A 23,084-nucleotide genomic window follows, 5' to 3' on the forward strand; every position below is an offset into this window, starting at 1 on the left:
ATAGTAAGGAATTTTTGCACATTTGGGGCAGGACTGGATTTTTAAAAAACAAATGCAAAAAAAAAAAAAAACATTTATTGTGCTTTGTGAAGAAAATATTATTTCATAGTGATAGGTTAATTTTTGTAAAAAAAAAACAAAAAAACAAAAAAAAACCTTAGGAACCCTACAGAGGTGGATTAGGGCCACTGGGGAAAAAAATAAGGTCCAATTTTTTATTTTTTATTTTTTTTTAATTACTATTTTTTTCTTTTTTCTCAGAAATCTGACTTTTTTCTCAGCATAATAATAATTTTGAAAATATATTGGACCTTATTTTTTTTATTTTTATTTTTTTCTCCAGTGGCCCTAATTTTCTTTTCTTTTTTTTTCATACTTTATTTACAAAATACTGTATACACATATACCAGAACATGGCATGGAGAAAAAAACATAATGCTGGAGGTGAGGAAGGAAGAAATTAAATACAATTACATAAATAGGTAAGTAAATTAGATAAAATAAAATTAAGGAACAAACAAGAAGAGAAAAAATAAAATTACAACTTAAATTCTTCACATAAGGCTTTAGTCTTCACAGCTTTAGGGTTAGTGCAAAAGTTAAGTGTGTCTAGATAGGATTTCAAATAAGATTTAAAGACCACAAAACTGGGTTTCTGATTGGCAAATTTGCTTGTATGTATATGAAATTTAGCTAATAAGGAAATGAGATTAAGAATAAACAATTTCCGAACAGGCAAATCAGTAATAAAGAAACCAAATAAAATATCTTCAATTTTGAAGTTAAAAGAAATATCCAGCTTTCTATTTTAAAAAAAGATTGATATCACACCAAAAAGTTGGACAAAAGGCACATTCCCAAAACAAATGAGTTAATGTTTCATCCGAATTATGACAAAATGAGTAAAAAGGGTCGACATTGATCTTATACTTAATCAGAGTTGAATTGGATAACACCTATGTAACAGTTTTCTGGCCCTAATTTTCTTCCGTGGAGACCGGGCCCCTACAAACGTCATCATTTGTTTCCCCTTACAACACCTCTAGACAAACCAGATTTCTTTTATGAACTGAAGTTCTTATTTATCTATTTATTAGGATCCCCTTTAGCTGATGCAGTACATCAACTACTCTTCCTGGGGTCCTCCCATTCCAAACAAACATACAGTAGCCATTTCCAAGCATAAAAACAATGTGATTCGCCCTTATATTTCCTTCTTAAGAAAACTCAATAGTCAAACAAAACAACATAAACAATAATAACAATACTACAAGATCAAATTAAAACCAACACGAACAAATAAACAAACAAACAAAAACTAAGTAATTATATTAAATAAATAAATAAACAAACCTAATTCTTGGATAAGAGTCCAAGTTGAACTTAGAAGAACTACCAAAAAACACTCTTTTATTATTCAAAATGTAGTGGAATGAGTAAAAATGTCATGGTCGTTTGTTTTGTTATCTCCATCATTTCCCGTGAAGCCTTGCTGGTGCTCCTTCTCCATGGCAACCGTGGTGTTGTCGAGACAAGGAATTGCGCGTGCGTTTGTTAACATGTAGTGGTGGCTATGCTAGCAGTTTATTGAGAGGATTTTCAACTTAAACTAAGGTTGTGCATTTAACATGTATGTGAGGTAAGTGCATATTAAACATGGTAAGAAAGCAGTTGTTGCGGGAGTTATAGGTATATTTGCAATGTTTGTTTGCAGGTTAGTCAGTAAAATGTAACGATGAAGTAGTTAGCGACGTGACCAGTTAGGAGTTTTAAAACAAGATTTCTGAAGTAATGTTAAATCTGATCGGAAACCACATAGAGTTATAGAGCTGTTACAAACTGCACCGTGCAGACATTAGCTAGCTAAGAATACAGATGAAGTATTCGTTCACAGAGGTTTTTAAAGAACAGGGACACTTTGAGCAGAGACAGTCGAAGATGACCATTTAGAAAAGATTCAGTCCATTTCACATGTGAGTGAGGTATCTGGATTATTTATGTCTGTTTTTGAAATTCTGCTTGGATTGTCATAAAAGTATTTTTGAATATTTAAAATTAGTATTACTTGGTAACATAATAATTGGTTTAGATCTTTGTAAAAGTGTTTGCATCAGTCCTGGTGTTGCTGATATTTATTTTCTTTGCTTTCACTCTTGTCTTTGTGCTAGTTTGTCTTCTTACTATTTTGTCTATGACCCTTTTTGGTCTTTATAATATTTTTTGCATTTTTTTTTTTTAAATATGCTTTTTATATTTTACTCTACATTCTATCTACTCTATATTATGTGAAGCTAAGGATAAACCACAGTCAAGCTCATGGTTTGGCCAATAAAGCTGATTCTGATTCGGATCCTGATTCTGACATGACACCAGAGCAACATAATGAAAGAACAATGGGACTCTGAAAAGATTCAATACCAGAGACAAACTTCTGTGATGCTTAGCCCTTTACTGTAGTGTAATGTGTGTTTGTAGCAAACATATGTGGTTTGATGGGGGTAGCACATGCTGATCAGTATTTGAAATAAAGGATAGCATATGGGCGACAAGCAGTTCACAGCTAATAAACAGAAATTCACAACACTGACATCTTGCAGTTTTTCCAGTCAGGCTGAGAAACCATCATCCATGGCTGTCTCTGATTTCAGGAATAGGTGGAATACCTACAAGCTGGACAAGTTGGAACCAAATGACTCCAACAATGAGCAAGATGCAGAAGAAATTGCGAGGAGGCAATGTAAGCTTGTGTTTGAACATTTTTGTACATTCTAAGTGCTTCTTCTATTGCTGAAAAGTATACATGTAGCCTATACATTACTACAGTATCCTCCTCTTTTAATTTTATAAATTTGTCTGAGTTTGTTGTGCATGAGTAGTAGTATGCATAGGGTTTACATTCATGTGCATGTTAGATTTGTGTAGATTTGTAGGCTGTACTGTAATGATTAACAAAAGGACAGCAAAGAAAATGGAAGGAAGTGTGGCTAGTGCTAAATACATTGTATACATGGTATGTGAGCTCTTGTGTTTGGTCATTATATATTAAAGAAAAGCCCCTTTGTGAATGAAATAATTGGTACAATCAGGGGTAGCATAATCCCCTTTGAATGAACTTGAGCTTGTCTGGTCTAGGTGAGGTATGAAGGCTGACTTGATAAAACATTTAGAGCTATTCTGCACTGTTGTAATGAAAGATGATTCAAGGTGTGATTCATGTTTCCTCTCAGTATCAACAAACCTAAGCCAGACACTGAGGACCAGGCAGCTGCTCATAGACTTTGATGGCGGCAGGCCTATTTTGAGTCTCCGAGCTCCACCGGACTTGGTTAACTTTCCATCTGTCTCCCGCCCCCGCTGGCCCTCAGAGTGTGAGGTCATCAGCGACACTATTCATCACATAGGTAATTCAGAGTTTAATTGGAGCTGAATTGTATCTTTAAATGCAAAATACCCCTCAAGAGTAAGACTATGTTTTTCAGACACATACCTCAGGAATGGCCGAAAAGAGAAAAAACATTTAATGAATATTTTGCTGGTGGCCTGTATGAAGACTATCACCAGCACATGGCTTTTACAGGAGAGCCCAATTTTAAATGGATGGATGGAAATCACAATGGACATTTATAAAATGGAGACAATAACAGCATTTGTTAATCACAAATTGGAGAAATTCGCTTCATACTGGGAAAAATGGGTTAACTATGTCACACCCTATAGGCCTAATTTTGTTTTCACAAATCAGTGATTGTGTTTTATGGAAAAGATCACTCCCTACTCATACATAATTTTTCTTTTTTGCCCCTTTTATTTGGTTATCTGCCTTCTTTTCAGTGTTTGGATATAAAACAAAAATATTTTTTGGGCATTTATAGCAGACAACTGGTATATGATATATGTACATATGATGTACCTGATGTGAATGTCTGATATTGAATGTCAATAAAAAAATAAATTAGAAAAAAAAGAAGCTGAATTGAAAATGTGTGCACAAATGAAGGAAGCTATTATCTGTATTAACACCAAACAGATAAATGAATAAAATTACTGACAACTTCAGGTGCTTCTGAAAAATCATACGCTGTCTTAAATTCTCAATACATTTTTTAAAAACCCTCTACTTACAATTTTGCGGTTCTGTAATTTAGAGTGGGATCCTCCAGAACCAGAGCCTTTCTACCAGCTAACAGGATGTGAGAGGACTCCTATGCCAGCAAGAAAAGATAAGGGAAAAGTGGTGTACTTCACTGATCACGGTAACTCACATGAATTAATTGGATGGTGTCTGTCCATTCTGCACAACATAAAATAATGACCCTACCTTACAACACAGGGTCCCTTTTGAGAGTAGATGACATTTAAGGGTCTTTTGGTTAAGAAATCTGTATATTTATGCTCATTTATATTCATCATGCTGCTTAATGTGAAATGTTTTTCAGAAACCTTAGATTCTGTCTGATTTTTTTGATTCAGCCATTACATTTTTTTCACTTTTTTATACCATTATTTGTTTTATATTTGTGAAGGAAGTAAACCAGTACTTACTACGCTTTAATATATTAAAATCTTCTCTGCATTTTCATTGTTTGTGAAGGACTTATATGAAATGGTGGGAATTGTAGGGGTCCTGCAGCAAGAAAAAAAAAAAAATGTTATTAAAAAAAATAATAATCATAATAATTTCATAGTTTTGGATGATTATTATTAACGCATTTATGTACAAAAATTGGTGAAGCTGAAGTAGATAATAAATAAACATCCCCAAAAAGTATAAAGAGGTTACTTGTTTTGACTTTATTAATTTTGTTTGGTGGAGCCCAGAGTTGGTGGGATGATGTGCCTAAGCCTTGTTGTTAAGTGGAGAAAAATTCTGTTTTATAAGAAATGAGTCTTAATTTCTGTTTTGTACATCATGAACATTATGCAGGACAATCAGGCAGTGTTTGTTTTTGTGCCTCAGCAGCATTATGCCAGATATTAACAATCATTTCTTTCCAGATTATCAAGGTATGCTACTTTCTAAAAAAGAGAACATTTTTGTCCTTTCTTCTCATCCTCATTTTTTTCAGCCATGAAGCATGCTTACTTTACCACTTCTCGTTTTGGGGGAAGCAAGGGCCCTATTAAAAACGCCACTTATGACATCAGTGAGTCAGACCTCATTCTTGAGTTTGAGTCCCGCTTTGAGAGTGGGAACCTTCAGAAGGTTGTACAAGTGTGAGTGTCTATTTTCTTATGCCTCAGTAATAATATTACAATCCCCACTCATTTTAACATGAATCTGTCTGCTGTCCTACTCATTGTCACTGTGTTCATATTTATGTCCTGTTTAGGGGAGTCTATGACTATGAACTCACCCTACGCACAGACATGTACACCAACAAACACACTCAGTGGTTTTACTTCAGGGTCAGAAACATGAAGGCAGGAGAAACCTACTGTTTCACTATTGTCAACTTGATGAAGAGCAACAGCCTTTATTCTGTGGGTATGAGACCACTCCTTTACTCAGAGAGGGCTGCCAAGGAGAAAGGTGTTGGATGGCAACGCATTGGCTCCAATATCCGATATTACCGTAACTGCAACCAGGTAACTTTAACTTGAAAGTTGTACCTGATTATAAAGGTGAACCTGATTATAATACACTCTCTATTTTTCCCAACAGAAAACATTAGTGTTGTATAGAACTGTGTATTAATGCAGGCAAAGAGAGAAATTAAAGTTATGTAGAAAAGGAAGCTGTCATAGTGTTCTGAGGCAAAAGAAGAGAGCTCCAGCATATAAAATCAAATGGCCGTTACCATCTATAATGAAGTGAAAATCAACATAGAACGAAAGCGTAAGATACAGGGTTAAGTTAGAAATTAATAACACTATTACTCCAAGTAATTTGGAGTAGCCTGTACAGCAGACTCTCTTATTAACTGAATGAAGACAGGGTTAAGAAGCAAAAATTGCAAAAAAAAAAAAAAAAATTCTGGTTTAGTGCTATAAACAAGTTTGAATCTAATATGTGTAGCTTTTTTTTTACAAGTATGGCTGATAGCATGAAATCTGTTTAAAATTTTGATTATTTAGGATCTTCCTAAATGTACAGTTGTGGAAAAATTATTAGACCATCAAAAATCATCAAAAACAATGGTTATGCAATCAAGTACTAACTCCTGTGTGTATCATGTGACTAAAACAGATAGAAAAAAAACCCATGGAATGTCTAAAAGCACTGTTTTTGTCAGTACAATGCCATAGCTATTGATGTAAGAACTGAACTGATTTTGGTTATTATCAAGAAACCATGGAAAATGGCTGGATATCAGCTCTGAAATTAAACTCTTATGAGCTATTTTTGTTGTTATCATTATATTTGTCCAAACAAATATACTTTTAGTTGTACCAGGAATTAAAATGAACAAGAAATTGAAGAAAACAAGGGTGGTCTAATAATTTTTTCCGCAACTGTATGTTGTCACTAGAATTCCACAAATACACCAGTGCGGCATTAAATCATACAATTTGAATTAGAATAACAGAACTATGATCTTTTTCTCTTTTTTGTCTCTTCACATTACAAAGGACAAAAACAGCGTCCCTCCTACCCTGTACTCACTCACCTGGACCTTCCAGTTCCCGTATGACTCAGACACTTGTTATCTTGCCCACTGCTACCCCTACACCTATTCACGGCTGCAGAACTACCTTAGGTGTATTTCCTCAGACCCCAATGTGGCATCATATTGTAACCTGCGGGTGCTGTGCCGCAGCCTGGCTGGAAATGACGTGTATGTGCTGACAATAACGTCCCGTGGGGCCAGCAAGTGTGAGGACAGGATGAAGAAAACTGTAGTGGTGACAGCCCGAGTGCACCCTGGAGAAACCAACGGGTCCTGGATGATGGAGGGATTCCTGGATTTTCTGCTTGGGGAATCTGAGGATGCTCGGTTATTGAGAGATATGTTTGTTTTTAAGGTGGTCATTTTGATATATTTATCACTGTTACATTATCTTTACAACTACACCCATCACTTTGATACATCCAATTTTGTTTTTGTCGTCACTGAACATTAAGGTCCTGTGGTAAGCTAATGTTTCAGGTTTCTGACATTGTATATTTCTTCCCTTTACTTGTTTTTTTTTCCCTTCTGAAGGTGGTGCCAATGCTGAACCCAGATGGTGTTGTGGTGGGCAACTACCGCTGCTCCCTGGCAGGCAGAGACCTAAACAGAAATTACAAGACAGTGCTCAGGGACTCTTTCCCATGTGTGTGGTATACTCGAAACATGGTGGAAAGGTGAGACAGGAAGTATACATGTGGAAAAAAATCAGTAGAATTTGTATTTTTTGTGCATTTTCATTTTGATTCCAGTTCAGGGATTCTCTCATTGTAGTGTTTTCAGCTTTCTTTAGCTTGCATAGAATTGAAAATGAATAGCTCTTCCACTTTTGGACAATGAACAGTGTGTTTTACTTGGTTGTGAAGACCATCTCTATATGATTTTTTTTGGTTTTCTCCAGACTTATGACAACGACAGATGTGGTTCTTTACTGTGATTTCCATGGCCACAACCGAAAAAATAATGTTTTCATGTACGGCTGTAAGAACCACGGTGAACCTGCACTGAGGCTTCGTGAGAGAATTTTTCCACTAATGTTCAGTAAGAATGCAAATAACAAGGTAAAGTCTGTGCTTTTGAACAACTCAGTCAAATGTTTTGTGTATTTAGTTAAACACCGTGTTCTCAGATGTGTTTTTTGGCTTTTTAAAGGAAAAACTGTGCTTAAGTCATAGTCACAATGCTTTAGGAGCTTTAAAATTCCTTTGTTTATCTGCAGACTTAATATTTTGACTTTATCTTCAGTTCTCCTTCAAGAGCTGTAGGTTCCAGGTGCAGAAGAGTAAAGAGGGAACAGGACGAATTGCTATGTGGAACCTTGGTATCAAAAACAGCTACACTATGGAGGCCAGTTTTGGAGGCTCCACTCTGGGTGAGTTCAGTGTGTTTGTGCATGTATGCTTACATGCCTCTTATATGACAATTATCTTCTGTTTGAATATCAGGAGACAGGAGAGGAACTCATTTTACTACTCAAGATTTGAAGTCCTTTGGCTTTCACTTTTGTGACACTTTGCTGGACTATTATGACCCTGATCCATCCAAGGTAAGAGATAAAGTGGCTATTCTGATGATTAGAATGATTTATGTAGAAAATTGATCTCATGGCCACAACTGTGGCTCAGAAAAGTTACAAATGCATTGTTTCAATTCACCCGAGCTTTAAAGAGCTTTTCTTAAAATTCCTTTTCACCTTAGTTTTCTCTGTGTGTATTTTCAGGTCAATTACTGTTTGACAGAGCTCTCAGCACTGCGGAGAGATTTGGGCATTGACTCTGAATTTTCTGTATCTGACCTGGAAACTAGGTATTCTTTTACTGTTGCATTACTATTCAAAGTGGACTGTGAAATTTTCACCCACATATTATATATAGATATGTGCCTTATTGGAAGTAAAAGTATTTCATTACTCTTTAATCAGTCTTTTTTTATTAATAATTCTTTTTTGACAACAAGCCCTCTACTTATGAGTGCATGAACATAACAAAATACACACATCCAGGCATCATAGATATTCCCAGTCATTGAGCCATCTGATTGTCATGCTCCATGGCCTCACCAAACTCCTCCCTTGCTCAAATTATTGCTTCTTCCGCTGCCACTTGCTCACTGTTTTTTGGCCCAACGATATCTGTCAAATGCCTCTGGACTCTCACAAGCCAGCCAGGCCTGATAGGACTCCTTCTTCAGCTCGATGGTACCCTTTATCATTGGTGTTCACCACCAGCTTCAAGGGTTGCTGCCACAGCTGCAATAGAGGTGCTGAACATGATCCATTTGAACTCAATGTCCCTCAGAATATGAATGAAGCTCTGTTGGAGGTAAGGGTTGAAGATAGGGTACGGGGGTATCTGCCAGACCTTCCCTGTAAAACCCTCATTATGTGTTTGGGGTTACTGAGTCTGTTCAGCATCTTCCCCCACCATCTCTCTTCACCTGAGGGTCCAGAACTTACAGCCGCAGGTCTGATGAAACAACCACAAAGTTGATCATCAGTCTATGGCCTAGAGGTGACGTGTTGCCATGTGCACTTATGGACATTCTTGTGTTCGAACATGGTCTTCCTTATGGACAAACTGATTTTTTTTTTTTTTTCACAGCACCAGTGGTTCAAATAGTTCAGATTCTGATGGACTGCCTGTTCATTTACTGCACCAGCCCCAGACTGTCCTTTCAGGGGTATAACAAGCAAGTTTCTGTAGTAATTACATGAGCAAATGCTTCATTAAGGTTAATATCACATGTTGCAATTCCCCTCAGCAGACTCCAGTGAAGAAGAAAAAGAGACGGCTTAAGAGTCGTAAAGAACGCAACAGGCTGCAACCAGAAAGAGCACTGAACTCAGAGCCAAAGATCCAGGAAAGCAGCAAACACAGTATTGTGAGAACTTAGAGTAATTCCACTTACTTTTGTGTTTTATTTTCTATTTAATGTATTTCTAAGGTTGTATAGATGTGATTAGTGTTTTTTTCTTTGCAGGAGTTGAACTTGTTGAATGAGAACATAGTTAAAGGAAAGCACGTGGGAAGAGACAGAAAAAGATATCAGGTATGCAGTAGAAGAAAGTGAGCTAGTTTATCTAATGAAGAGTAGAGAAGACAGATGATTTCCTTTTCTGTCCCTCTTTAATATTCATTTCTTTGTGTACAGGTGAATGGCCTGATAAGAAAAGCTGGGCTCCCTCCTGCCACTGGTAACCCTGGAGAGGTCAGTCAGGTAACTCTGTGGCAGGGCTGTGAGCCTGTTAAGGTAGGGATGACCAAAATACACTCACACTCACCACCTGTTGTGCAGTTACAGTACTGCAGTTATTTTAAAAATTATAATATGCATCTGATAAATTGCCAAACAGCGCTTGAGATGCTTAAGGAACTGAACCAAATCTCTAAGTTTGACTTATGCATTACATTTTTTGTATTTCAGGATGATTTTCTGGAAGACATCAGGGTCCCATGTCCATATCACAGGACAAGACCAAGTCCTGATCTCAGCTCATACATACCTACTTTTCCTCAGACAGGTAACGGTCATATCATCAGAGTCTATTATTATGCCTGGCTTACAGAGATCTGAACTCAACATACAAGACTCCACTCTTTCTCCACTCTTAAAGAAGACCTGTGCTGCATAGGTTTGCTGTCCAATACAGTTTATTGTTTTTCAAAATTTAAGTCAGATTGAGCACAGACAACACAAGAAGCAAATACAATAAAACAAGATAAATAAATAAAAGTGATTCACTGTGACCACAGAGTCATAACACTTGTCAACCACAATTGTCTGAAACAGACATGGTGTTCTGTGGGGAAAAATGTGTGTATTTTCAAAGTGTAAGGCACTGACATCAGGGTTTGTTTTCTTCAACAGAGGATCAGAGGATGGATTTGGGACAATGTAGATGCACGTCTCAGTTGCTACACCTAAGTGCACCCCTTCCATCTCAAACAAATTATGTACCAAAGCAACACCCATACCCCCGGCAGCTCTTTGCCACCTATAAAGTCTACAGAGGTTTGTCTTTATTGTATATTTGTAACTACTAGGAGTTTGCATCTGATTCATTTTTAAGTCAAATTTCAGATGATTCAAACCTGCTTCAACCTGCTAATAAAAGTCATCACACTTTTGTCAGGGCTGCCTTCTTCAGTGACAGTACCTCACAGGTAAGAAGAAAACGAGAAATTGTATCATTTTTCAAATAATTTTATCATTATAATGTAGTCTACATGTTCAGGTAAATATGGATTCAGTATGTCATTTATATTGTTTTCAGATGTCCCTCCTGTATGCTCTTCAAGATGTTTCCAAACACTGGTCCACCAATGCACCTCCTGTCAAATTTTGCCGCAGAGAAATTTAACAGTCGGCACATTTATAAGGACAGAAATATTTTACATACCTCTCAGCTCTGCTTTACACCTGAGGAATCCTCCATTAATGAGAAACAAAATGAGCATTCCAAAGAAGGTGCATTTAAATGTAATTATATTACAATTGGTAACAACTGTATCCTGTTAGAAAATATGAGAAATAGAAACTTTTTTTTCCCACTCTTTCCCCTCATTTTGCAGGTAATTTACCAAGTATGTCATTGTTGAGATGTGTACCGTTTGGAGAGCGGAGCCAAAGAGCTCTAACGCCTAGTTTCATCCCTGTGGGAGAAGAGGCAGATAGTGCTTTGTTTGTTCCTGTGCTGAAGGGCACAAAGGGACAAAGGTAAAACATTTTATCCTTATTCCTCTTTAGCACATGATCTCTTCTTTCTGATGATCACTACTGAGCAGTCTCTGATGCCGTTTTGACACTGTGCTCAACTGACAGATGCAGTTCAAAAACTGGGCATCGCCCTGATTTTCTTTTTTAATGACAAGTAGTGTTGAATAGACTTTTGACCCTTTTGACCCTCCTTTTCAACGTCAGATTCCTCAAGGAGACCATGGACGACAAAAGGTACAATTTACCCCATGTGAGAAAATCGTCAGCACTGGGCAGACTGAATCTTCCACGTCCACAGAGTGACATCCTCCATAGACTCCAAACACCCACTAAGACTAATGACATCATACAATACTCCTCTGGAAAAGAACTGCAAAGACCTATGGGTCCAGAAGACACAATACTCTCAAGACTATCACAGTCTGGCCCACTGTAGCACACATTTTGTCATCCAGAGACCCTTGGCTCTATGTCAAAAATTATTTTTCCATGCTATTGAGTGAATTTACTCCAATCCATGATGTGAAAATAAATACTGTATGGGATACATATACTGTTTGTTACACAAATGTAATTTATTTTACTACACAAACAAATATATACAACACAGGAATAAAAACTCAGCAAAATATAAAAAATAAATATGTTGCCAGAAACACTGAAATTACTGTTAAATAGAAAAAAATGACACTGTTTTTTTTGTCAAAGCCTCAGGATGAGAAGCCATGACATAAGGCGCACTGCCCTGGTGGGTTCTGATGTGGCAGCAAAGGCAGGTTTTCAGAATTCAGTCAAACTGTCGCAGATGAAACTGACTCTCTGTGTGTCTGACCATATCCCTGAGTGCTACAAAACCAAAGAGGGCCTTGAAATTTGTGGATTAAAAAAAAGATACGTTAGTGACAAAGATACGTTAGTGACAAAAAAATTACAAAAGGCTTGAAAATATGTAATTTTAACTATGTGCAAGTATTTGTACTGCTTAATAAGTAAATGTTAGACACCAGCTTTTAAAACAGAATTTAATCATACCTGTGTGAGTACGAAAATGCCGAGAACTATGTGAACGGCCCTCTCCAGGGGTTGTATGAGAATGGCTTCATTGAAGAGTTGAAACAGGATTAATGGAAGCTGCAGCAGGATACTGAGGAGCCAAAATCCAGCCAACTCAGGGACCTGACACAAAAACAGTTATTACAAAAATAGTAACAAGTTAATAAATGTGTTTCAGGATTCTGTGTTAGTGGCTTATTCTGCACTACCATTGTTCACTGCTGTACCTTTTCTTGCAGGTTCCCAGCATAACCAAGATAGAGTCTTATGGCCTCAATCAGCGTCATCAGGATTAGAATAGTGACAATGATGAATTTATAGTAGTCTGGCAAAGCAGGATACTAGAAGTAATGACAAAGCAAAGTAGTTACATTAAATGAAAAGAAATTCATATTAATTCAGTTTACTTTTTTAGCATGAAATGTTTACACTTGCTAGGTCTAATCTTGACAAACAGTATGAACATGTGTTTCTTGAAAATATTGCACCACATGTGTCACCTTCTGTCATTGCTTTGCATACATTATCACAAGGAGGTGAAATAACATGTTTTTGTTCTAATACAAGAACAGATGAAAGTCTGGTTCTCCTGTATGGTTAGTATTTTATGCCCTATCTGTTCTTGCAGTGTTACCTTCAGGTGCAGCATTACTGTTTCACTGATCCACCATAGAGGGAAAAACCACATGTTAAAGTAGAGGGACATCTGGAGGTGGAGGCTGGACAGAACCTGTTTGTCTAAAAACAAAAAATCCAGCAGAACATTAATGCACGTGTACAGAACTACTTATTTGCGCATGTAGGTCAACAGCTGGAATAACAACGGCCCGGTATTACAGACAAATCCACTTTCACTGATGCTAGCTAAGCTAGCGTCTATGCTAATTCGTCCATAACATGAGCTGCATCTAGATAGATTTACCGTGTAGCAGAAACGTGTCATGGTCTTTGGCGAGAGACTGAGTCCGATTTTGGTCAAACAAAACATTTCGAGAAAAGTTTTCTAGACGTTTTCGAACAGTCTCCGGCAATTCCATTGTATAAAGTGGACGCTGCTATAACACAAACATCACCAAGACAAAAAACGCACCGCCCCTTCCTCATTGCACGGGCTTTCTGCGTTTCCATGGAAACCACACAAATCTCGCGTTTTACTCAAATCTCGTCGCCTCCTAAACTGTCTAAAGTTGAATGCAATACGTTTTTTTTGTTTGTTTTTAAGTAATGTTTTACAACAGTAAAATTAGCTTTAAATAGCTTTTTTTTTTTAGATGTGGGTAGGACTGTCTGGAGAGAGTTTCTACAGAGGTAGGTAACTCTGCTCCCACATATTTGTTCCAACCATTCACTGGACCAGCCCATTTTGATAACTCTTCATCCAGGTAGATGGGAGTTAGTGGAATTATTTGAGTTAAATGAACAGGTCGAACTAATACATGGCAGGACTTTTACCCACCTCTGTCTAGGTCAGGGGTCAGCAACCCTGGTCCTAGAGAGCCACTTCCAACACACCTGATTCAAATGATAAGCCTATCATCAAGCTCTGCAGAAGCCTGATAATGACCATCAGGTGTGCTGGAAGAGGGAAACATCTAAAACATGCAGGATAGTGGCTCTCTAGGACCAGGGTTGCTGACCCCTGGTCTAGGTGCAACATAATTGTGAGTTGCAACAGAATATCTTGTGGTTAAACTGGTTAAAGCTGGATCTTGGTAAATGTAGTTTTCTTTGTGAAGTGACAGAGATTTACTATGAATGTTATAAAACAGTAAGTCACTCCCCTCTTGTGCTACTTTTGCTTTCACTGAAAGTGAAACTCAGAAAAAAGATGGCTGAGGGGTTTTCTGAGCTGCGTCTGTGCTGCTCCATATGCCTGGATGTCCTGAAGAACCCTGTGACTCTCCAATGTGGCCACAGCTACTGTATGGACTGTATAAATGGCTACTGGGATCAAGAAGGTCAGAAAGGTGTTTACTGTTGCCCCCAGTGTAGGTTCAGGTTCAGAACCAGACCCACCTTGAGCAAGAGCACAGTGCTGGCTGATTTAGTGGGAACATTTTCTGTGGTCCAAGAAGAGGATGGAGTCAGGTCTCAGGATGTGGAGTGTGATTTTTGCACTGAGAAAAAGCTGAAAGCAGTGAAGTCTTGCCTTGTGTGCTTGGCCTCTTTCTGTGCCACTCACCTGGAACCCCACTATGTGTCTGCTGCATTCAGAAGACACCAGCTGGTGGAAGTGTCAGCCTCCATCCAGGAGAAGATCTGCAGTCGGCATGACAAGCTGCTGGAAGTGTACTGTCGCACTGATGACCAATGCATCTGCCTGCTCTGTGTGATGGACGAACATAAAGGCCATGACACCGTCTCAGCTGCTGCAGAGAGGAAAGAAAAGCAAGTATGTGTTTAAGAAATTAGACATGGTCATATTCTGTGTCAATGCAATATTGGACCCTGTGTCAAAGTTGGTGAGTCACAATTGGATATATTTAACCCTCAAAGACCCAAATGAATCTACTGATCTAAAAATGTTTAATACCAGTTAATCCACTAATCCGAATAACCGTTACCTTATTATTGCCCAAATTTTCTACCATTTCTGTTTTCTTTGTACTTCTAGTTTATTATGTACAATATGTTTGCTCTCGTATTCTATTGTTAATCTTATATTCTATCTATCTATCTATCTATCTATCTATCTATCTATCTATCTATCTATCTATCTATCTATCTATCTATGTTTGTGAACATAAACATCATTGCACTTTTATCACTAGACAGACAGTAATGTGAATAATCTGATTTTATTTGCAGAAACAATTTGATAAGAAAAAACACAGATACCAGCAGGGAATACAGGAGAAAGAGAAGCAGCTTAAGCAGCTCAAAAAGACCATCACTGGGCTGAGGGTGAATCTCTCACTTCTTTACACATACTTCACTTTCCTTACTCGTAATCATAACAGGAACTGATATAATGTGTGTGTGTGTGTTTTTTTTTTTTTTTTTTTTTTATGTTGCTAGTGTTCTGGAGATGCAGCAGTCAACCAAAATGAGAAAGTCTACAGTGAAATTGTTTCAATGGCAGATAAAAGACGTTGTGCTTTGAAGGAGCTGATCAGAGTTCAGGAAAACGCTGCCGTCAGTCGAGCCCAGGCGCTTGTGCACCAGCTGGAAAATGAGATTTCTGGGATGAGGAAGAAGGAGAATGAAATAAAGCAGCTTTCACTCTCTGAGGATCACATTCGTTTTCTGCAGGTATAATGCACACAGAAAGACAAATTCTTTATACAAACTGGAAAATATTAACATTTTTTTTCCTTCTTCTAGACCTGCCATTCTATTTTAAACTCACCTGAATCTAACATGTCCACTGATGTTAACATCCAACTACACGCAGCTTTCGACTTTGTGACAACAGCTATTTCTGATCTGAAAGGGAAATTGGAGAGTATGGTGAGGGCTCTTGAAGATATAGCTGAAACAAGTAAGAAAATAACTGTATTAGTACTTTTTGTTGGTCAAAACTATATCAAGGTCTAAGAAATACTTGGAAGTTGCTCCCCAAATGTGATTATCATGTTTTCTATTTCCAGTTGAAATTGATCCTGATCCCACAACAAGACAGGAGTTCTCAATATGTGAGTCTTTTTTAATTCATATTAATTGAAATGCTTTTTTTTTTCAGAAGGGACCCTTAACACCAATTATTGTAATTTTTCTAGATTCCTGCCACCTCAGTTTGGATCCCAACACAGCATTTGAAAACCTAATGCTTTCTGAGGGAAACAGCAAGGTAACCTGGGTTAAAAAGCCCCGTGGCTACCCATACCACCCAGATAGATTTACCAAATATGATCAGGTGTTGTGTGCTGAAAGTTTGTTTGGTGTTTGCTACTGGGAGGTTCACTGGAAAGGTCCCAGGGTTGAAGTGGCTGTGTGCTATAAAGGGGCAGAAATGGAGGAGTGTGGCTTTGGTTACACTGACAAATCCTGGTGCTTTTCCCTTTCGACCTCTGGTTGCACTTTTTGGCACAATGGAGCCAAAACCAAAATATCAGTTCCCTGCTCCTCTACAGTAGGAGTATATCTGAACCATCAAGGAGGGAACCTGTCCTTCTACAGTGTTTCTGATTCTGGTCAAATGACGCTCCTTCACAAGGTTCAGACCACTTTTTCTGAACCGCTGACCCCAGGGTTCATGGTCTCCAGAGGGTCGTCAATTGAGATAATTTCCTCAAAGTAAAAACATACACTCTCAATATTCAGTGTTATATCAATAGTACAGCACATTCTTTACAAAAATTTTACAGTAAATAGCTGCTTGATGGTCACTTCTCTTTATAAATGATATTATATCGTATCATTATCCATGTATAGATTAAGAAAAAAAATAGTAATGGTGCCAATGTGAGAGATTTCATCTGTGAACTGAAACTGTTGAAACATTTAAGATCTAACAACACAAACAAGAGCTGTGCTTATACTGTAAGGTTTTCAATGTTAATAAAATAACAAAATATTTTGAAGTGTCAGTTTTTATTTGAGAGTTACATATATGTCTTTGGGTCAGCACCTCAAGATTAAAGGTGTCTTGGGAAGCAATGTAGTAATGTGATAACTAAGGCTACGTTCAGACAGCAGGTCTTAATGCACAATTTGGATTTTTTGGTGCAATCCGATTTTTATTTTTATTTTTTTGTGTGTGTGTGTGTGCTTGTTCGTATTACACAATAAATGCGACTTCTGTCAGTTTTGAATATGAACTGAATGCGACCCTGAAGTGACCCACATGCGCAAAAGAGGTCCTGATATAATACATGACCACGCAGGTATGCACTGTGTTTACAGACGGAAATATGTTTTTCCCACTCCTTCTCCTGCTGGCCTGCAGAATTGTGACGTTTTTTGCATTTCAACGACATGAAGGTTGAATAAATGCGACCTGGCTGTTCAGACTGAATTTGCATTGTAAAGTTTCAGATACATATCAGATTTAGGACCACATATGAAAGAGGCCTGGGTCGGATTTGAAACATTCGGATTTGTGTTGTTCAAACTGACTTTAACAGATTGGATTCAGGTCACATATGAGCAAAAACATTGGATTTGGGCCACATTTGCCTGCAGTCTGAATGTGGCCTAACGGACAAGTTCCCAGTTAAAGTTTTACCAAAGAAGCTTTAATGAGATCTTTTTTTTTTTTGCAGCAAATAAATATTTTCATTTTTCTTTTATAAGAGTATTTATAGGTTTGGTCTGCAGAAGAAAAGATACAAATGTTTGTATAAAACATGATAAAGGGTGAAAATTGAGACCCATTATAGTCAAGGAAGAAAATGGATTTTATACACAGTAAACATGCTGTGTAAGGGCATAACATGACTTAAATTATCCTTAACCATAAATACAACATATCTAAACCACTTCCCCTAACCTTAATAATGTAATAATCTACTGTAAATTCTGCAGATCTGACCAGAACTTTGTGTCTTGTACAGATTTACTATGACAACTTATATTACTGTTGAAATAACCACTTAGATGTAATGCTTAAATCTTCCAGTGGGGTTGTGGACTTTGTTTTCCGGTGTTGAAACACTAGACAAGTCAGTGAGTGCCTTCCCACTGACAACAAGCCACTCCTATTTCTTGGAAAATGAAACTGTCAGTTTGAGGAAGAGAAAATGGCTCTCAATAAGGATTTATTCGACTGCTCCATTTGTTTACAGTTATTTGAAGATCCTGTGACGATTGCCTGTGGACATAGTTACTGTATGAGATGTATTAATAACTTCTGGGATGTAAATAGTAAGGGGCAGAACACTTTCAGCTGTCCTCAGTGCAGGCAGATTTTCTCCCCTAGGCCTTGTCTGAAGAGGAACACACTTCTTGCTGACCTTTTGGAGGAACACAAGAGAACACCCTCCCCAAGTGACACCTGTGATGGACCTGAGGACGTACAATGTGATGTTTGTACAGTGAACAAACAAAAAGCTTCTAAGTTCTGTCTCAACTGTTTGGCCTCTTACTGTGAGACTCATCTGAAGCCACACTTTGAGGTCCCGCCTCTCAAAAAGCACAAGCTGGTTCAGGCCTCTACACGGATCAAGGAGAGCATCTGTGGTCATCATGACAAGCTTCTGGAGATTTACTGCCGCACTGATCAGCAGTTCATATGCCTTGTGTGTGCCGTGGAGGAACACAAAAACCATGAAACTGTGGCTGTTGCAGCAGAAAAATGTGAAATGCAGGTAATTGATATAAACACTGTGTTGAAATAATTTGTGTTCCATCAATTTATCTGAAAATGTGTTTCAACAGAGACAACTGGAGATGATTAAACAGGAAGTTACAGACAGACTGTTGGATTCAGAGAAGAAAATGATGGAGCTGAGAGAGGCTGCAGACTCTATAAAAGTGAGTGCCATCATTCAGCAGGGATGTTTAAGACACTACAGCAGGGGTGTCAAACTGCTTTTAGTTCAGGGGCCACATTCAGCACAATATGATCTCAAGTGGGCCGGACTGGTTGAATAATAACAATGAAAAAAATCAAATTAAATTATAATAATTTTAACATCTACAAAAATCTGAATAACATGAACAATTGGAAACGTCTCAAGAAAAACTTCAATTTTAACAATATTATGCCTCAGATTATTAGTTTACCCTTTACACATGTGCATTACAGCTTACTACAATTACAAATACACAAAACATTTAATAACAGGCAGAATATTGGTAAAATTGCATTTACTTAAGACATTTCGGGTTACTCACATTTTTTGTGAAAGAATAGTTTGATATAAACATTTTCATGTAATTTTACCTTTTTATGCTAAAACAAAGAGAAAATTGGCTATTTTCATTATTTATAAGTTTAATATGAGAGTATTTTACTGGTCTGACCCACTTGAGATCTAATTGGTCTGTATGTAGAATCTAAATTAAAATCATTTTCACATCGTTGATTATTAATATCTTCAGTATAATTTTTGCATTTCACAAATTCATCCTACGAGCTGGATTGGACCCCAGGCTGCATGTTTGACACCTGTGCACTACAGGTACACTAGATGTTTAGTGTCATGCTCAGGGGGAGGCAGTAAAATAAATAAAAGTAACAAATACATTAGACTACAACCCATTTTTGATTGCACGATGTAAAGTGAATATTAAAGTAATGAATTCAGTATTTAATTACATCTTACTAATTAACCCATAAAGACCCAGAACTATATTTTGTGGTGACTTCCAAATAAAATTTAACCATTGCTGAGTGATTTATCACCATTTATTATAATATTATCATCTGTATTTTGCATTTTTCAGTGAAAATCAGGTATTTTCCTATATTTAAGTCACTGATCATGTAGATGTTCATTAAAGTAAATGCAAAGGTTATCATATCTGAACAGAGAAAAGAGGGAAAAAATGACTTTTTTAGTAAAATATATCATTAACTAAACATAAAAACAGCCCACTGTCATTTATCAAACTACATTGGTTTTACTGATGAATCAATATTGCAGAAAATGACTGTTTCTACATTTACTAAGGAACCTTTGAACATCCAAATGGGTCATATATGATGACCATGAAAGGATGAGAAACGCATTTTACCTCGATTATTTACATGTATTGATGGGATTAGTAGATCAACAGATAGGAAACATTTTAGATGAGTTGATGCACTGAAAAAAGCAAAACAATGAATCAGTGTAAAAAAAAAAACTTCTTCAATTGGTCCATCTAATAAAACTGAGTGAACTAAATAAAATAAAATTGAGTGAAATCAGTTCAATTTTATTTAGTTCACTCAACTTCATTCGATGGACCAATTGAAGATTTTTTTTACATCGATTCAGTGTTTTGCTTTTTCAGTGTGGGTTTGGATTTTGAAGTCTAATGGGAGAAAATAAATATTTGAAGCAAGGAAAACTGGCTTTGGTACATACAGGCCTCATAACCTTCCCACAAATTGGAAAAAAAGTTTACGTGTTTGACATAGTAAACTGTCTTAAAATATAAGCAAGTCTTTAAAATCCACATTTTTTGAAGAACTGAGTTGTTCACTGAATTGTAACGTTAATGATGGCTGTTGTAAATAGGCTTTATCTACTAATGTCATATCATAACAAAACAAATGTTAAATGTTTCCCCAAAGGAAACTGCAGGGGAGGTGTGTGATGAATTTGAGCGGCTGTGCCAGGAAAACATCAGTTTATATGTCCGCTCTGTGGAGAAGAAATGCTCAGACATCACAGTGAAACTTAAAAAAACAGAGACCGCTGGACTGGAGTGGACCAAACGTCACATTGAGCAGCTGAAGCAGGAAGTGTGTGAACTGAGGACGAGGGAGGAAAAACTCAACCAACTTTTGCAAACAGATGATTCCATCCAGTTTCTGCAGGTGATTCTACACTTTGGCACATATGTTTTTGAAATGTGCAGGATATATGGGCCAAATGATGTAATGAACTGTCCCTTTTAATGCTCACAAAACCCTTTTTTATGTTTGTACAGGGTTTCTGGGCTCTTGGTGACCTTCCTGTATTTACAGATTTACATTCAAGACTCGACACACTGACAGAGTTCATCACAGATCAGAAATGTAAATTGAAAAACATGTACAAAAAAGAAAAGGATGAATTTCTCAGTCCTCTTGGGAGACATATGTGTAAGTATTTCTATTATTGTAGGTTTCTTACTTTTTTCTTAATGTAATGTATTTAACTACTTTTCTAATACAAATAGAGCCATTAAGTCCTAAAACATTTCATTTTAAATACTGCATTGTAATATTAGAATAATTTTCTACCTTTAGTTGGAAAATATTGTTTCATTTTTAACAGGATGAACTTATCCCATGACCATGGCTGTTATATTCTACATGTACAGTCACGAAAAAAATTATTAGACCATCAGAAGTCATCAGAAACAATGGTTTTGCGATCAAGTACTAACTCCTGTGTGTATCGTGACTAAAACAGACAGAAAAGAAAACATGGAATGCCTAAAAGCATTGTTTTTGTCAGTACAATGCCATAGATATTGATGTAAGAACTGAAGTGATTTTAATTATTATCAAGAAAACCATGGAAAATGACTAAGTATCAGCTCTGAAATTAAACTCTTATGAGTTATTTTTGTTGTTATCATTATATTTGTATAAACAAATGTACCTTTAGTTGTACCAGGCATTAAAATGAACAAGAAATTGAAGAAAACAAGGGTGATCTGATAATTTTTACCTAAGACTGATGATCAATATGTTTTTTTTTTTTTGTCTTTCATAGTATCAAGTACACCCAGGAATCCAAATGTAGTTACCCTGAGAACATACCTTCGGAGCAAGTTTAAAAGTAAGCATAAATTCACCATAAGTATCAGCACATTTATGTTAGCATTGTACATGAAGGCATCACCAGTTAAAGGAGTTATTCATGTCTTCTTGCAGACTTCAAACTGGAAGTAGACCCCAACACAGTCACTACATGCCTTTGCTTGTCTGATGGAAATAGAAGCATCTCATGGGGGGGCAGTGACCAGGCTCATCCAGATCACCCAGACAGGTTCACCTTCTATCACCAAGCTCTGTGCAAACAGGGTCTGACTGGCGACGCATACTGGGAGGTGGAGTGGGATGGAGGTGTTGTAGAGGTGGCTGTTTCTTACAAAAGCATTGAAAGAAAAGGTTCTGGGAAAAATTCTTGCTTTGGCCACAATTGTCAGTCCTGGAAAATACTGTGCTCACCAACTGGCTGCAAGTTCTGGCACAATAATCTTCACAAAACCCAAATTCCTCCTGTTCAGACCTGCAAATTAGGAGTGCACCTTGAATATCAAGCAGGAGTGCTGTGTTTCTATGGTATTTCTGTTTCTGATGAGTTAATGCTCCTGCACAAAACAAAAACAACGTTCACTCAACCTCTTTATCCTGGGTTCTGTGTTGATTTCGGTTCAACACTGAAAATATGCGACATGAGAGACAAGCCACAGCAGTAAATATAAGCAATACATATTTTTTCTACATATTATGTACAACTGGTAATAATAAATGGCTAACAATTTGAGGATAAATCGCTGCATAATGGAAATAAAGGAAAAAAGTTTGTGAAATGTCTTTTTTATGTGTTTTATTTCATTTATTAATATTTACAGGGTGGGGAAGCAAAATTTACAATATTTTGAGGCAGGGATTGAAAGACAGTGTATGACCAATTAGTTTATTGAAAGTCATGAGAATTTATTTGCCACAAGAAAATGTACATAATAGAAAATGTTTTTATTCTATGTGTCCTCCTTCTTTCTCAATAACTGCCTTCACACGCTTCCTGAAACTTGTGCAAGTGTTCCTCAAATATTCGGGTGACAACTTCTCCCATTCTTCTTTAATAGTATCTTCCAGACTTTCTCGTAATAGTTTTGCTCATAGTCATTGTCTTCTTTACATTATAAACAGTCTTTATGGACACTACAACTATTTTTGAAATCTCCTTTGGTGTGACGAGTGCATTCAGCAAATCACACACTCTTTGACGTTTGCTTTCCTGACTACTCATATGGGCAAAAGTTTCTGAAAAGGTATGGATAATAGTGTTAGGTATGATTATGACATCAATATATGTTTGGTTTCAAAACAATTGACGTAGTGCCTGCTGAGAAAAAACAACTAAATGTTCATTGTAAATTTTGCTTCCCCACCCT

At 37.0% G+C, this 23,084-nt stretch overlaps 4 protein-coding genes across 4 annotated transcripts; 3 read left to right on the plus strand and 1 right to left on the minus strand.

Annotated features, from left to right (window-relative positions):
• The first annotated feature begins 1,603 nt into the window (after nucleotides 1–1,603).
• agbl2 (AGBL carboxypeptidase 2) lies at nucleotides 1,604–11,780 on the plus strand. The gene is made up of 22 exons (XM_030135702.1): nucleotides 1,604–1,639; nucleotides 2,611–2,737; nucleotides 3,228–3,401; nucleotides 4,146–4,253; nucleotides 5,067–5,214; nucleotides 5,331–5,586; nucleotides 6,571–6,963; nucleotides 7,143–7,285; nucleotides 7,510–7,669; nucleotides 7,854–7,980; nucleotides 8,054–8,154; nucleotides 8,329–8,414; nucleotides 9,209–9,275; nucleotides 9,384–9,488; nucleotides 9,588–9,656; nucleotides 9,759–9,857; nucleotides 10,032–10,128; nucleotides 10,476–10,619; nucleotides 10,741–10,771; nucleotides 10,882–11,075; nucleotides 11,180–11,324; nucleotides 11,529–11,780. Exons 2-22 carry the CDS (start codon nucleotides 2,629–2,631, stop codon nucleotides 11,758–11,760), a joined length of 2,988 nt encoding a protein of 995 aa, XP_029991562.1. The 5' UTR covers nucleotides 1,604–1,639; nucleotides 2,611–2,628; the 3' UTR covers nucleotides 11,761–11,780.
• On the minus strand, nucleotides 11,166–13,520 carry tmem17 (transmembrane protein 17). The gene is made up of 5 exons (XM_030135703.1): nucleotides 13,300–13,520; nucleotides 13,012–13,115; nucleotides 12,605–12,718; nucleotides 12,357–12,500; nucleotides 11,166–12,189 (listed from the first exon to the last, which is right to left on the minus strand). Exons 1-5 carry the CDS (start codon nucleotides 13,412–13,414, stop codon nucleotides 12,112–12,114), a joined length of 555 nt encoding a protein of 184 aa, XP_029991563.1. The 5' UTR covers nucleotides 13,415–13,520; the 3' UTR covers nucleotides 11,166–12,111.
• Nucleotides 13,521–14,205: 685 nt separating this feature from the next.
• On the plus strand, nucleotides 14,206–16,886 carry LOC115421137 (tripartite motif-containing protein 16-like). Its single transcript, XM_030136866.1, has 6 exons — nucleotides 14,206–14,769; nucleotides 15,186–15,281; nucleotides 15,396–15,629; nucleotides 15,702–15,858; nucleotides 15,968–16,012; nucleotides 16,097–16,886. The coding sequence occupies exons 1-6, from the start codon at nucleotides 14,206–14,208 to the stop codon at nucleotides 16,615–16,617; spliced, it is 1,617 nt and encodes a 538-aa protein (XP_029992726.1). The 3' UTR covers nucleotides 16,618–16,886.
• A 1,133-nt stretch (nucleotides 16,887–18,019) lies between these two features.
• On the plus strand, nucleotides 18,020–22,503 carry LOC115421102 (tripartite motif-containing protein 16-like). The gene is made up of 6 exons (XM_030136821.1): nucleotides 18,020–18,625; nucleotides 18,696–18,791; nucleotides 20,542–20,787; nucleotides 20,901–21,054; nucleotides 21,674–21,739; nucleotides 21,835–22,503. The coding sequence occupies exons 1-6, from the start codon at nucleotides 18,059–18,061 to the stop codon at nucleotides 22,380–22,382; spliced, it is 1,677 nt and encodes a 558-aa protein (XP_029992681.1). The 5' UTR covers nucleotides 18,020–18,058; the 3' UTR covers nucleotides 22,383–22,503.
• The last annotated feature ends 581 nt before the right edge of the window (nucleotides 22,504–23,084 follow it).

Source organism: Sphaeramia orbicularis, chromosome 6 (assembly GCF_902148855.1).
Source record: "Sphaeramia orbicularis chromosome 6, fSphaOr1.1, whole genome shotgun sequence".
NCBI classification, from domain to species: domain Eukaryota; kingdom Metazoa; phylum Chordata; class Actinopteri; order Kurtiformes; family Apogonidae; genus Sphaeramia; species Sphaeramia orbicularis.

Coding starts and splice junctions, on each gene's coding strand:
- tmem17 (XM_030135703.1), bottom strand. CDS start 13,414: ATGGAATTGCCGGAGACTGTTCGAAAACGTCTAGAAAACTTTTCTCGA. Junction 12,719..13,011: donor CAGTAATGCTGCACCTGAAG/GTAACACTGCAA, acceptor CATTACTTCTAG/TATCCTGCTTTGCCAGACTA. Junction 12,190..12,356: donor GCATTTTCGTACTCACACAG/GTATGATTAAAT, acceptor ACAAATTTCAAG/GCCCTCTTTGGTTTTGTAGC.
- agbl2 (XM_030135702.1), top strand. CDS start 2,629: ATGGCTGTCTCTGATTTCAGGAATAGGTGGAATACCTACAAGCTGGAC. Junction 9,489..9,587: donor AAAGCAGCAAACACAGTATT/GTGAGAACTTAG, acceptor TTTTCTTTGCAG/GAGTTGAACTTGTTGAATGA. Junction 11,076..11,179: donor AAATGAGCATTCCAAAGAAG/GTGCATTTAAAT, acceptor CTCATTTTGCAG/GTAATTTACCAAGTATGTCA.
- LOC115421102 (XM_030136821.1), top strand. CDS start 18,059: ATGGCTCTCAATAAGGATTTATTCGACTGCTCCATTTGTTTACAGTTA. Junction 18,792..20,541: donor AGGCTGCAGACTCTATAAAA/GTGAGTGCCATC, acceptor GTTTCCCCAAAG/GAAACTGCAGGGGAGGTGTG. Junction 21,055..21,673: donor TCCTCTTGGGAGACATATGT/GTAAGTATTTCT, acceptor TGTCTTTCATAG/TATCAAGTACACCCAGGAAT.
- LOC115421137 (XM_030136866.1), top strand. CDS start 14,206: ATGGCTGAGGGGTTTTCTGAGCTGCGTCTGTGCTGCTCCATATGCCTG. Junction 15,859..15,967: donor TGAAGATATAGCTGAAACAA/GTAAGAAAATAA, acceptor TTCTATTTCCAG/TTGAAATTGATCCTGATCCC. Junction 16,013..16,096: donor AAGACAGGAGTTCTCAATAT/GTGAGTCTTTTT, acceptor TAATTTTTCTAG/ATTCCTGCCACCTCAGTTTG.